At 35.7% G+C, this 15,936-nt stretch overlaps 1 protein-coding gene across 2 annotated transcripts in view; it reads left to right on the top strand.

Annotated features, from left to right (window-relative positions):
- UNC5C (unc-5 netrin receptor C) overlaps positions 1 to 15,936 on the top strand; it is a 339,287-nt gene that overhangs the window by 186,518 nt on the left and 136,833 nt on the right. For both annotated transcript variants that reach the window (XM_006192262.3, XM_006192261.3), the window contains exon 2: positions 405 to 626. In XM_006192262.3, the coding sequence (XP_006192324.1) occupies positions 405 to 626 (222 nt within the window). The remainder of the gene's footprint in view (positions 1 to 404; positions 627 to 15,936) is intronic.

Raw genomic sequence — 15,936 nt, 5'->3', positions numbered from 1 at the left:
CTTCATTTTTTTTAAAGGCTTACCGAAAACAAACAAACAAACAAAAAATGAAAGGGCTTAGCATGATGTGAGGGTGGAGTTTTGACATCAAAAAATCACCGGGCAGACACTTACACAAGCCCAGTTGGGAGGGTGAGTGGTCCTATCCAGTCTTAGCCAGCTCAGCTCAAACTAGACACAGCTGACTCCAAGTTTCTGGAAAACAACTCAGGCAAGCATCTTATTGTTTAGACTATGTGCCTCTTGGAGGACATGCAGGTTCTTTGTAGAGCTTGATTAGTGAAGGCAGGTGAAATGGATTTGACTAAAAATTACCCACAGTTTCATTATTTTTAAAAGAACAGCAAGTAAAAGGCAAATGGCTACAATGTTTTGAATATTTTTCACTTTCTTTGTTTTACCAGACGATGACTTTTTTCACGAACTCCCAGAAACCTTTCCGTCTGATCCACCTGAGCCTCTGCCACATTTCCTTATTGAGCCTGAAGAAGCTTATATTGTGAAGAATAAGCCTGTGAACCTGTATTGTAAAGCCAGCCCCGCCACCCAGATCTACTTCAAGTGCAATAGTGAATGGGTTCATCAGAAGGACCACATAGTAGATGAGAGAGTAGATGAAACCTCTGGTGAGTTTTCCATTGCATTTGGACTGTTGTTTAGGATTCACTTATTCCTTTGGCATGTTGTCATATTGTTCTTTCAATTATTGAAATTGAAAATGGAGTTAACTGTCCTTTGGCAAAAAGTTTTAAATCAGTTTGGTTAAGATTTAGTGATCTCATTCCATGCATTTGAGAAGTACAATATGATGAATAACTTGACTTGATTCCAGTTGGACTACCTAGAATTAAAGCATGATTTATGCTTAAGAAGATAGATGATGAGAATGAATAGACTGAATTATGGTATTTATTTATTTAGTAAAAGACGCCTCTGGATTTCACTTGTATGTCAAGTCTGGTGTCAGGTTTAAATATCCTGGGATTGAGGAACACGGTAAACTAAGGATAAATGGTACTTGTTTACATGACTGTCAAAAGTTAATAATTCACATGCATAATTTCCCTTTGTGTATTTTTAAACAATTTGTAAACATTGTAGGTTTAAAGTATTCTGTGTCTTTAATTTATACCTAAAAATGAACCCTAATTACCTAACTCTTAGCAAAAGTTAGATTGAGAGTGATTAAGAACAGTGATACTGTGGATCCAGGAAAAGAAGTGGTAAGTGCAGCCTTCACTTGAGTGGGTCTTGATCAGAGAATCTTTGCTTCTAGCATTATTAAAACCCCTGACTTTATTGCTCTGTAAATATCCTTAACAGTAAAATACTGAAGGCATATAGAATATGAAGTAGATCTTCATAAACTGTGGGATTTACATTGGCAATAAAGGAAACTTTCTTGATAGCAAATTTTTATTCCACAGTGGGTAACTTAAGATAGTTGTAGAAACTCCTAGAGTTATTTTAAATTAGAAAGATGTATATCTTTCTGAGATGGTTTAAGGGTTTTTTTTTTTCTCTCCAGCAGGGAGAATAACAATTTGAACTTTCAGATCCCTTCCAGATCTAATATTAAGACTTTACTATTCAATATTTCCAAGCTAAATAGTGATAAATATGATAAAAGTGAAAATATTTAAATATCTTTATTTTCTTTCATAAATACCTCTACATACCAAAATAGATAACATGTTTTCAAAATTCAGTTGTAATTAATTCATATCTGTATCCAAATGTTGGACTGAGGAGGGGCAAGCAGTGACCAGCATCTGAAGGAGATCTGCACTCAATGTCTCTGACAATAAAGAGCTCTTAGGTGATGGTACATAAAGAAATAGAACAGACTGTAAGAGGACCAAGAAGAGGCATCTTTTAAAAAGCATGTGAAACACATACTTACCTACCAAAAATGGTCTTAGAAAATCAGGTGGCAGCTCTATTTAAGTGTTTGTCAGTTTGTGGATCAATATGCTCACTATGCAAGATGATGAGTGTAGAAATAACTGGTATCCAACTGTACAGTCACTTCCTTCAGGGAATTGTCCCACCTCTTGGTCTAATTACTCAGTAATAACTCCACCAGATGTCGTCGAAATCTCGAGGGAATTGAGTTTTATTTGTTTCAGCTCATTTATTTGTAAAGACTTCAAACACACACATTTTAATAGAAAGAGGAAAAAGAAATCACAAAACTAAAATGAGAGTTATAAACATACTTAGGCTTATCTTTACTAAATGAAAATGCTTATAGAGGCAGATTATAAATAAAAACAAAACCGCTCTGATATTGAGTACCTCTAGCAGCATCATGCTATATTGGTAATATAGATGTGTGTGTGTATTTTTATTTTCTTTTTAAAAAGATATTTCCTTTTTATAAAGCATTATATTTTTATTATATCCACACAATATTAATTAATATTGCATATGCCAATGTTTAAAAATACTTCCTAAAGCAACTATAAATGAAAATATATGGCATATTTTCATTAAAATTTAGGATGGGATAGATGAGAGCTAAGGAAAGATGTGACAGCCCTAAAACTTACACAGTTCTAAGATTCATAGATGGTGTAGAATGCAGTGTACCTTTTGTTGTCTTTTGTTTTCATCCAAAATTATGTGAGAAAGCTAGCAGCCAGGTGAATGCATTACCTTTAAATTTAGGAAAAAGATGGAGATGCCCACTACTAGCATTATTTGGTATTGCACTTAACATACTAGTCAATGCAATTAGATAAGACAAACAACTGAAAAACATAAAAATTATAAAGTAAGTGGGAAATGATCATTTGGACAAATATTATAATTTTGTAGATCTGGAGAACTTACATAGTTTCAAAGGAAAAAATTGAAAAAAAATCAAGACAATATAGCAAAGTGGCTGATAAAAGATATACATAACGCATCAACTTTTCTAAGTACAGCAGATAGGCAATTCAAATTATAATGGAATAAAGTATGTCATTTACATTGATATTAAATGTGAATATACATTTATAATAACAATGTAAATGAAAAATGTAGATACAAAGCTAATAAGAAATTTGCAGAATTTCAGAAAAAATTTTTAAATCTACTGAGAGGTTAAAAAAATATGACTTGAATAAGTGGAAAGACATACTTTGTTCTTGGATAGAAAGACAATGTTTTTTAATGTTTGCTATTTATAAATGAATTCATAAAGGCACCAACATTGTATGAAAAATAATTTGTGAAAATAGCTGGAAGAATTCTGAAATAGTAGTGTAATAAGGGAATCTTAACTCTTTATAAATATAACACTAAAGAAATTTTAAAAATTTAATCTTAGCAGAGCCTGACACACAGATTAATGAGCTAAAATAGGAACCAGGGAATAAGCATCTAAGGCATGTTTAAATGTGGTGAAGGTAGCTTTTCAACCCACAAGGTATGCAGTTGGAAAAGTAAAAAAATAAATAAAGCTTGGATTCTAGCTCATTCTTTAGAATGAAATAAATTCTTGATGTTAGGGCCTAACATCATCATCATCATCATCATCATTGTCATCATCACCATCATCACTAGGAGATAATTTTGGCAATTTATTGGTTGGTTGGTTTCAGTGGTGATCAAAACCCTTTTAATGAAGACAAAACCCAGAAGCCTTATAAGAAAGCATTATTAAATTTAAATATCCAAAGCAAGAAAACCACAAAAACCACGGGACAGACATATATTGATCAAAAGGCTGATTTAGTTAATATATAACTAGCTCTTAAAATATATTTAAGAAAAAGATCAGCAACCCACTAAAAAATCAAGCAAGTCATGCACATGGAGATGTAGGAAAAGAAACGTAAATGGTAAATACGCATTTTAGAAAATGTCAAGATCAAAACAGCATTAGTATGCCATGTTGATGAAGGGGTTGGGTAGGGTGTATCCCATACTTTGTTGATGAGGTTGCAAATTGGTACAATCTCTTTTGAAGACCAATTTGAAAATACTTATCAATATTTAAATGTATATACTCCTTCACTCCGTAACTGCAAGTTTAGGAACTATGTAAATATAAAATTCTCAATGAGCACAAAGACCTGCAGACAACGTTGTCCACTGCATCCTTGTTGCAATTACTGTATCGAGGGCTGTTCATCTCTAGGATAGAATACTTAGCTGCTTTTTAAAACAATGAGGTTTTTCCACATGTGAAGCTGTAGAAAAATCTCTCTGATAAAATTTGAAGCAAAAACCAAAGTACAGAACATTGCATGCAATATATCCTTATTAAGTAAGAAAGAGGATGCGCATATATTTGTCTGTGCACTGGGATTTTCTGGAGAAATAAACAAGCAGTTGACAGCTCAGAACCTGGGGTGGTAGGAGACTTCTTTTATCGTTTGATTTTTGTTCAGTCCTGTGAATGTGTTATTTTCGTGATAGATAATGAAACCTGAATTTTAAAAGCCCAAACTAGTTTATTGCATCTCTTTGCCTATTATCATAAATCTCCAATCTGTACAACTGCTGGGGACAGCGAGGGGATTCGTAGGACTCTTGTATTAGAGTTCTTTGATTTCCTGTGAGATCAGGTAATTGTGAATGGAATTGAAATTGCACGCTTGGTTTTGGGGTTTTTTCCTCTGAAGTTAGATTCACCCAAAACTTTGGTCACTTCTCCATTTAATATAATCTGAGTATAGTTTTGTTGTGGGCCTTAGTGGTTCTTAATATCAAGAAATGTTCAAATACATTAAGTCTTGAAATATATTACAAATCAGAGAAATTTTCTTGGCATTTAAAATATCAAATTGGTTATTAGAAGGTAGGACGGGGAGAAGTCACTGCAAACAAGTTTGTTTTTATAGATACTTCTACCTCAGAGTAATCATATCTGGAAGTGTGTTTAGTGGCAATCAGATACATTGCCTTGCAACTAAGAAAAATCAACTGCATTCAGTAAAATCTCCATGAGAGATCTTTTCATTGAAAAACTACAATAAAACAACAACAAAAAAAGAACAAAAGTTTCTCTCCAACTCATAAAATTCTTCCTTTGAAAGTATGAAGGTATTCAGTGTGCTCTCTTTGCTCTGAAATATTAAGTAAGTGATTATTTATACTCACTGAGCAAAGCTATGCTATTGATCATAAAATGTACTGATTAAAGATCATTCATTACTGTTATTGTTTGCTTTTCCATTATTTAAACCACAGGTGCATTTCTGGCAAATACGTAATATAGGAAACAGAAAAGCAGAAAGCAGCGTATATTAGATGGTTTAGAAATGTTCATTGTTTGAAAGCTCTTGATTTGATAATATAGTAACAAATACCTATGTTTCTCCAAAAGTCCATAGAAATCTTGAAGTGCTCAAAATTTTATGGTTACATTTTTAAGAAAAACTCAGACTTGACTGCTTGCTTTCTATTTACTTAAAGTCGTTTCCACCCTTGTTTCCATGGTACCTAAGATTCACCATTGAAAAGTAAATATTCTGCTCTATCAAAAAGCAAGGGAGTTTAGAAAACCTTGGTTGTTTTGAAGTTCTAGAAATCCCTAGGTTTTCCCTTATCATCTTTCATTATTCTCACATCAGCAGAATATTATCAATAGGACGAACACAACAATAAAAAGAGTTCCAAGCTTTATATTGAATGCCATTTAGTCATCACAGCAATCTTAGGAGATAATTTTGGGATTCTCCTTTTTCAGATGAAAACACTGAGGCTCAGCAGAATAAAGAAACTAATCTGCCCCAGTTACATAGCTAGGAGTTGACAGAGCGAGGATATGAACCCAGGACTCTGATTCCGAAGCCTCTGCCCTTGGCCCTGTAGCCAGTGTTTCCCTAAATTCTGCCATAACTGTTGAATGCAGAACTAAGTTAGACTAGAAAAGAGCTATGTGATACAATCATCCCTTTTCTCAGGGAAGAAAATCTGCTCAGTATTTATCTTTCATGCTTTCATCTGCTTTCCTTGCCTTGTGTCAGGTTTTTCATATGTGACCCTTCGTGATTCTTTAATGTAATAATTAAGATAGTGCTTAGAATTTGATTATTTATATTCATGAAGATATTTAACATTTGGCAAAATAGCAAGAGGTGAGCCTTATGCATTCCTCAAGTCACCTACTCACAAAATAGTCCAAATAAAAACATCATCAATATGTATCACTAAATTTCAGTTACCCAAATTTCGTAGATGAATGGCTACAATCCCACAAAACAAACTTTTATTCATCATCTCCCATGCTTAATGCTTATAAACTTTACAAAAGACACAACTTTGCAAAACATAGGCCATACCATATCATTCCAACCTAATTGAAGAGACAGAGATTATATAGATATGAATATAACTTTCATAAATAACATATGATACTGAATCACAAGAAATTGCCATTCTGTACCTCAAAAAGAATTGAATATTGATAATTTCATATAGTTTAACATAATACACATAGACATTTCCATTTGTGAGTATAATGAAAATGGAAGCACAAGTAAGTGTAATGTGGACATGTTTATGTTATGACTTGGGGTTTTATAAAAAGATTCATCCATGATATTGCATTAAGATACTTCTTTCAGAAGGAGTAGGATTTTAACAGAGCTGGCTTTGGGGAAAGGTGATAATAAAGGAACATTACTTCATACAACACATTTATAGGGCACCCACTAAGTACCCAATACCAAGTTAAGCACAAAACTAGAATAGTGAAAAAGACAGACATGATTTCTGAATTCACAGAGGTGACTCTTCAACTCATAACGTTTACACTTAAGTGGACAAACGATGACAATAAAAACTTCAAGACAATGATATATTAGAAACAAAAGGAATCCAAATATGTAGCCTAAAATTTTTCAAGTATTCACTTCTGTTTTTAAGTTAAATAAATGAAAATACTCTTTACTCAATGAATTATTGGTATGCTCCTCATTAAATTAAATTAACGTGAGTGTAATCAATTTTCTATTATCATGACTTACTGGTCCTCCTTGTATCACATGGAACCTTAGGAAGTAGGTCTGATCACCTCCTGACCTATTACTAATTTTAGATATTTGTTACACCAGGACATGATTTAGAAAATGCTGCTCATACATTTTCAAAGGGATATTAGGTGAGAGAGCCCAAATCACTCAGCTAGCCAAGACAATTTACTTAAATTTGGATCCAATTATAGTTTCTCTTCTACAAGAGTAGTTATGTTACACATGAAATATACACATCAGACCAATTGTTATTCTCCATGTAAAACAATTACTTTAAAATCAATTCTGATTAATAGAGTGAATATGTTCAAAAGGAAGTTAGGTGAGCTTTGTTTAAATTTTAGTAAATGATGCATAAAATTTGGAAGCTCTGTTTGAACTTCATTCCGTTTTTTATTTAAAGTCAATGAGAATTTTGCCTTTGCAAGAATAGAGTCTTATATTTGTAATATATTTGTCTGATAAGTAAAATAAATGATTCTGGAATATAAATCAATTATTTATCTGATTTCCTTCTCAGAGGTCCTTCTTTCAATACTAGAAACTAACGATTTTTCTTTTCAGTATGAGTCTGACCCCAAAATAAAAATAGAAAATTGGCAAGGATCCATGTAGTACATTAAAGCTTTTCCACTGAGTCAATCTGATAACTTGGCAAGACAGTAGTTACCAGTTACTGATAACAGAATATCAATTATCCCAAAATATATACTTTCCTTTTTCTTCATTCGTGCTCACAATTGATTTATCCTAACTTCACATTGACTTTAAGCATTTAAACACCTGGGTTAACACGGCCACCGTAATCCCAGCTGCAGTTACAAAAATATAGTTGGATCAGAGTCCCAGAATTTGGATTTTAGTTGTTGCTTTCATTCCATTCTAGCGTGCAGATAGTCTTGGCTAGCTCAGTGATTTGGGCTCTCTCACTGTGTATAAACTTGATTTTTGTTTCCATTGTTTTCCTAACTTAAAAACAAAAGTGAATACTTGAAAAATTTTAGGCTACACATTTGGAATCCTTTTGTTTCTAATATATCGTTGTCTTGAAGTTTTTATTGTCATCATTTGTTTTTGTAATTCCAATATTTGCAAATACCAATGCTATGGACTCTGCACATACTCTGAAACACCCCGACTACACCATATTTGCAAAACTGTGTGATTTTAATTTAGTTATATCCCATGGGGAAGATTTTTAATGTTTGAATTACACACTGATAGAAAAATGTAATACCTGTATTTTTTTTAAACAGATATAGCCCAGAACATGATTGCAAAGTAGAGCCAAGAAAATATTACACCTTTCAATGCAGTTTTAGCTAGCTGTGTTTCATTAGAGGAAAACAGAAATTTTCTAAAATTATATACTATGAGAGTTTTCAATGTAATGAACACAAAGGAATTTTCCCCTGCCAATTAACACTTAGGGCAAGGTTACTTGTAATGCATTACTCCTTTTTCTTCCTACAGCTAAGATGAAAGCATTGATTAGTACAGTGTAGTCAAGAATATGCATATAAGTAGATATGTAAGTACATACATATGCAATGTGTGTGGGTGTGTTTATGTGTGTCTTCCCAGATTTTTTTTGGAGGGGGGAGGTAATTAGGTTTTACCTATTTATCTTATTTTTAGAGGAGGTACTGGGGATTAAACCCAGGACCTAGTGCATGATAAGCATGTGCTCCACCACTGGAGCGATACCCTCTCCCCTGAGTTATACCCTTGCCCCCAAATTTTGAGAAGAGAAAATCAAATACTACCCACCCCCGGGCTTACACTGAGGCTACAATAAGAAACAAGCATCCAAAGACCGTTCTTCATCTAGATGACTTGCTGCCCAAACAGGGCATTTCAGGAGCAAAACCAGTGATTTTGTTGCTATAACAATTTTGCCGTGTGCCCAGCAACTGTGCATATGCTGTGGCTTAGAGTTTTAATATGCCCACTTCAGAGTGAGAATAGGACAAATGTTAAAAGCTGTAATGTATTTTTAATCTAACCTTTGGCTAAAATGTGTGAGGGCTTTAAGGAGAACCATGAAAATAAAGAACAAGAACATACTAAACAGATTTTCGGAGTGTAATATGAAATGGGTTGATCATCTTGCTTAAGGAAGTTTAAAAAACCGTGTCAGCTTAGAGAAGGGGGTTATCTTCCTAAAGAGCACGTCTTACTCTCAAAACTTAAATGTTCTTTTTTTAGTGTCTGTACCTGTTGTGGTAAATGTGAATAAACCTGGTGGATCATTATGCAATAATGACCCGGGTTGTTACCCTTCTTTTTCTGTGATGTCATGAATTGTTATCCATTCTATCTGAGGCTCTGAATCTATCGCTGAATCTTCCTATCCAGTGTTCTCCCAACAACTGGCTCAAAATTCTGGCACTGCTTTCTCACTCCTCACCCTGCTTGTTTTTAGGGATTTTCAAAAACACAACAGAGAATTTTTAGTTAGAAAATGATAAATCAACAAATAATCTAACGCAAAAACTTGAGGGGAGAGGCCTTGACTCAGGCTGGATTCGTTAGTCTTCGCCCCCACGTATCATCTATCGAGAGTCAGCCCTTAGCTAGGGATTCTCAGAGCCCTCTTGAGGATGCCTGTTGAAATAACCACTCTTGTCAATTCCTCTGCAATTTGGAGATACAAAACCAGCTTGTATACCGTGAGAGCAACAATTAGCAAAATATCAAGGTCTGGCAAAAAAGCAAGCACAGTGTGTAGGAAGTATAATATCTTGCAATGAAAAGCAGTTCACATTAGGGAAATCTCAGACTCATTCCTAATTTCATTGAGGGTTTAACCTGATTTAAAAAAAAAAAAAAAAAGACTGTTTTGGAAGAAATCTCCAAGAACATGAAAGCAAGAGCAACAAGGAGCTATTAGGGCATTTGCTGTCAACCCTGACTGCATTTGACAATCCCCAGTGGGGGATTTTTGAAAATACCTATGTCCTGGCCCCACCCCGAGAGAGGAAGATTGAATTGGGAACAGGGCATAGCTTTTTCTTTATCTGTTTGTTTTAAACTCACTAGTAATGCTAATGTACAGCCAGGCTTGAAAACCAGACATGAGGAGACACTGTTGTGAAAATGCAGCACAGAGGAAGTACGTAGACTTTATATTCAAAAAATATGACCAAGATACTGTACTTGGTGCTATAAGCAGAGATAAAACTAAGACCTGCTGCGTTTAAGGAGATCATAGTCCAGAGAGGGCAAAATAGAGGAGGGAGAAGAGAGTGAAAAAAAGCAGGCTTTCCCATTTGCTTGGGTTCTCCTTTCATTATGAGAATAAACTTGTGAAACCCCTTGATAGTTCCATGGTATAGAGTTACACAGTGGAGAGCCCCTTCTTTCTTCAATATCCTTTCTCCTGTCTCTGCCTATTAAACTTCTCAAGCTGAGAGATAGCAGCCTCCTGAGAGAAGAGGGGGGAGCTCTGGGGCTTGAGTGAATTAAAATTTAGCTGGAAAAACTCAGGGGAATGTTCTGTACAAGGCAATTCCAGGAATGGCAGGGAGTGAATGACATGCCCCTTTTTATAGCTACAGCCTTGCTGATCCTAGACAATGATGTCCTCTGCATGAAATGACGTTAGTGTCTAAAAGGCTACCTCCCCGCATCCATTCCGTGGGGTATTTGTGAACTAGAAAAACACCGCATGGCAGATAGCCTTTCCTCACCTTTTTGCTCTGTCAGATTCTTGAGTCTACTCTTTGAGTGTAGAGACAGAGAAATCCCTTTAGTCACTATGTTAGATTCCTAGGGCTGCCACAATAAATTACTATGAAATTTGTGGCTTAAAAGAACAGAAATTTATTGTCTTATGGTTCTGGAGGCTAGAAGCCTGAAATCCAGCAGAGCCACACTCCCTCTGGGGGCTCTAGAGGAAAATCCGTTCCTTGGCTCGTCCAGCTTCTGGTGGCTGCCCGGCATTCCTGGGCTTCTGGCTGCATCACTTCAGTCCCTGCTTCTGTCTTCACATCACTTTCTCTTCTTTGTCAGTCTTCTCTGTAGGTCTCTTATAAGTTCACTTATCACTGGATTTAGGGCCCAACTGGATTATTCAGGATCTCAAAATCCTTAATTTAATTACATCTTCAAAGACCCTTTTGCCAAATAAGATAACATTCACCTGTTCTGGGGATTCCTGTGTGGACATGATCTTGTTGGGAGCCACCATTCAGCCCACTACAGTCACCAAACATCTGTCAAGAAAAAGTCACTTAAAGTGACAGTTCAAAAGGGCAGTGAACGTTAATAGACACCTCACCAAGGAAATATATAGATGGCAAGTAAGCAAATGAAAAGATACTCCATATCAAATGTCATCAGGGAAATGCAAATTGACTCAATGAGATACCATTCCAAACCTATTAGAATGGCCAAAATTCAGAACACTGACACCACCAGTGCTGGCAAGAATGTGGAACAAGAGGAACTCTCATCTATTGCCAGTGGGAAAGCAAAATGGTACAGCCACGTGGAAGGCAGTTTAGCACTTTTTCACAAAACAGAACATACTCTTACCATACGATATAGCCATTGCACTGCTTGGTATTTACCCAAAGGAGATGAAGAATTACATCCACACAAAAACATGGATGTTTATAACAACTTTATTCATAATTGCCAACACTTGGAAGCAACCAAGATGTCCTTCAGTAGGTGAATGGATAAATAAACTTTATTCCATCCAGACAACAGAGTATTATTCAGTGGTGAAAAAAATGAGCTGTCAAGTCATGAAAAAAGATATGGAAGAATCATATTACTAAATGAAAGATGTCAATCTGAAAAGGCTACATACTCTATGATTTCAACTATATGACATTCAGGAAAAGGCACAACTACAGAGACAGTTATAAAAAATCAGTGGCTGCTGGAGAGGGGAGGGATGAACGGGTAGAGAACAGAGGGTTTTTAGGGCTGTGAAACCACTCTGTATGAGACTATACTGGTGGATACATATCATTATACATTTATCCAAATCCATAGACTGTACAACACCAACAGTGAGCCTTCATGTGCACTGTGGACTTTGGTTGGTGATGTGTCAATGTAGGCTCATCAATTGTAAAAAATGTACTACTCTGGTTGGGGATAGCGATAATAGGGGAGGCTATGGGTGTATGGGAGCAGGAAGTATATGGGAAATTTCTGTTCCTTTCAATTTTGCTGGGAACCTAAAACTGCTCTAAATAATAATCTATTAAATACCATGACCCCAAAAAAGGCCATGGTGGTGGAAGCATGAATAGGGATGGTGGGGCTGAAAGGGAAGGCATTTACCTGACTATTTTCCCTCATTTAGTCAGTATTTCCCTCAATTAGTCAGTATAACTACAAATGTAACAGGCAACAACAGCATTCCCTGGTGTTCTTTACTGGCCCTCTGAAGCCTCTCCCAATCTGTTGTGTTGTACCGTGGGCCAGATGCAGGGAAGAGCTGCACAGCCAGGCTCCCACGTATCGCTCACTTTTCTCCGACACGGCATCCTTGCCAGCCTCTGCACTCCAACAGTTGTCCTGTCTCATGGAGACCTGAGAATTCTCGCAGCCACATTTCTCATGAAAATTCTTTCCCCACGTGGTTGCCAAAACCAAATCAAAATAGCCAGTACAACCAAAAGAGCCTCACTTGATAATTTCCTCTACACACATAGACACGCGCGCGCGCACACACACACACACAACACACACACACACACACACACACTTTTGCTTGGCCTGGCAACACAATGGGAATGTAAACACGTTGTTAATGCAGTCACTCTCAGTTGGCTTCCCAGATGGCTTAAGTTCAATAGATTTTTCCCCCTGATTTCCTCAGCTTCTCCTAGCAAGTGCTAAACAGCCATTATGCCTTTTCCTGCACATTGAGATTCATCTGCAGCTACTAAACTGCCTCCAAAGTGCTTCAATTTTGCATGAGTGCTAAGCTGGGGACTGGGAGACATTACCCAGTGCTGAAGGCCCAGATCATTAGAAAGAGCATGTAAATCCTCTGAACCAGAAATAAAAAGTGCAGAGATTTCCTTTGTGGAGTCCCAACTGCAGCTTTATGTAAAACATGAACCTTTGGCAAGATTTTATATGCTTCTTTTTACCTTCTCAATTTTATGTTTGCTTTTTTTTTTTTTTTTTTTTGAACTTTGGCATATGTGTTCTAATTTTTTAAGCAGAGATTTCTTTCTTAGTCGGGAACACATGAACTAATAGTCATGCACTGTCATCATTTCTCTTCTTGGGACACCAGATCCTTTTTCACTTTTAACAGGGATGGAACTTCAAAGTATTGCTAAGGGATCACCCACATGATAGATTTTTAAAACAAACCTGAAACCAGCTTTGGGGGGATGGGTTGAGATTTATGAGGTATGTGCAGGGGACACAAATCTATATTATTTTAGTAAGTGTAGATGTAGGGAGTGTATAAATATTGGGTTATAGAGAAAGTTTGGGGCAGAATCAAAAGGGGCTTATGAAAATTATTGATGAGAAAGAAGTGATTATATTCTTCTCATTTTTCAATACATACATCCCTGTACCTTAATACCTAGAAGTTTTATTTGTGTTTTTCAAGGTGAACATATTTTATTTGTACTTGATCTATATTTCCATCTCCGTTGTCTTCCCAGCCTGCTTGTCAGACTGCCTTGATGCAAATTAGAAGCGTGCATGTGGCCAGCTGGAGCAGGCCCATGAGAGTGGGGACAGTAGGGTTGGTATTCTGAGTGTCCTGCAGTTCTGCACACTGTGGTGCTGGACCGGTGCCCTAGGCCCGTGGAATTGTGACAAAAAGCACTTTCGATGGAAAGGGTGACTCATCCTCATTCGGTATTTCTCTTGCAGTAGAATTTTGTGAATAATTGTGAGAACATTTTACTTTTTTGTCTCTAGTATATCTATTAAGGAATAATAAACCAGGCTCTTTTTACATGATTGCTCTGTAATTATTTATCTTTTTCCATATATGTATGTAATAGCTCAGACTATCTTTCTTTTAAGATTCTGAGAGTAAAAATATGCATTTATGGTCAGATATAGCTGTTCACTATTTATCTTTAAACATATTTCCAAGGACATTTATTAACCACTGATTTACTCAACATTGCCTATGCAAGTGGAATCTGACAAAAATGTGACTAAATGGGCTTATCATAGGGTATGAAGTAAATGCATTCCAACTTGTAGGTAAGAAGAAAATGCTAGATGAATGATACGCATATAAATATATATAGTGGTGCCAAGTGTGTACGTATACTGTCTATATAACATACCAACTTTATGCTGAAACTGTTTTGTTTGTCAGCATGTTGTATGTATCCTTCAGACTGAGTAGTCCTGTCCATTAATTTCCTTTTACTAAAAACATGGCTAATCGTGAAAATATCATCATGTTTATTAGCGTATCTTCACAAAATATTATTTGCTGTGATTCCACACCTCATGACACTGAACTGTACATATTAAATAGCTAGCTTTCCTGTTCTCCCATGGAGATTGTTTATCCACTAGGGTATGTATCCTTTGAAGGGAATACATTTATAAAAGAAAGGGAAAAGAACAAAAGTTTGCCTGGAGATATGAACAGACACATGATTGAAGCTGTTTGTTCCGTTGGCAGTATTATATGGTTACATAAATATCTCAGGGGATTGGAGCTCGGGGTAGGAAACAATCATTTTTCCTTCTTTCTTTTTGTTTGTGATGCTAGTGCAGAATGGACATGAAGACATTACAAGTTACACACAACATTCAGAATCAAGCACCACTCTTTTGCTATTTCAAGTTTTAGTTTTTCTATCTCTTGGGAAAACATCAAAATGAGATGTTTGACTGTGAAGAAAATTATAATAGTAATTAAACATTATGACCTAGATTTTCACATCAGTTTGTTCAACATTTATGTTAGGAGTAGTATTTTGAAAAATATTGCAAGCCCATCATTTGAAAATATTTTTGTTCCATAATAAGCAAATTATACTGTCTTATAGCATTTTGAGTGTGATATTAAAATCACACATTCAGACATTTGAAAACTCAAAATTACTAGAAATTCTTTGTGTCTCTAACAAGATGTTGCCATTTTTTAAAAAATTAATAATTTGGAGCTAAGCACTGAATCATGGTAAAAAAAAATAACAAAATATTGTGAGATTTTCTTCACTCATTTAGCCTTGGCTAAATAGTCATTTATGAAAACCCATTGTGTGCCAAGTATATTATAGTCTATCATTTAAGTCTGTATTATGCTAAGCTACAGTAACAATTAGACCCTTCCAAGGACAGAATGGCTCAAACATGATAGGATGTTTTACATAACAATCCCAGAAACATGCCTGATCTCTTTGGTCAGGCATGTACCCAGACTCCTTCCATCTTGTGGCTCTGCCATTCTTCTCTCAAGCTTCTTTTCTCTTCTGCATCCAGCCAGCAGAAAGGGAAAGACAGCAAAGAGGACAACCACCAGCTTCTTCAACAGCTTGGCAAAAAAATGTACATGTTCCTTCCACTCACATTATATTGACTAGAACTTCTAAAAGAAAGGAAGCTGGAAAATGTGGTCCAGTTGCATTCCTGAAAAGATGTAAGGAGCTGTCAGTCTTTGCTACAGTCTGTCTATAAAAGCACCTTCTTTTAAAGATTTCTTTTGATCTGATAACAGTCTGGTGAAGTATACTGGGAAAGAGTTATCTATTTTTTTATCAATTTATAGTTTAAGAAAATGAGAAATTTTATGCCCTGCCCAAAATTACTCAAGATGGTGGACAAGCAAGGACCAAATATCTGGTTTTCTTCCTTTTGGTATAATATTCTATCTTTTCCACATTTAGCTCTTTCTGTCAGTAAGGATTTTCATGCCACAGAAAACAATAATCCAAGTTTCATTTGGCATGATAACTATTAGTATTTCAATATCATTATGATTTTTTAAAAATTCAATTCCTTA

The sequence above is a fragment of the Camelus ferus genome, chromosome 2 (assembly GCF_009834535.1).
Source record: "Camelus ferus isolate YT-003-E chromosome 2, BCGSAC_Cfer_1.0, whole genome shotgun sequence".
In the NCBI taxonomy this organism is placed as follows: Eukaryota; Metazoa; Chordata; class Mammalia; order Artiodactyla; family Camelidae; genus Camelus; species Camelus ferus.
Note: the sequence above shows the minus strand (reverse complement) of the source record. Positions and strands in the feature narration are given on the sequence as shown.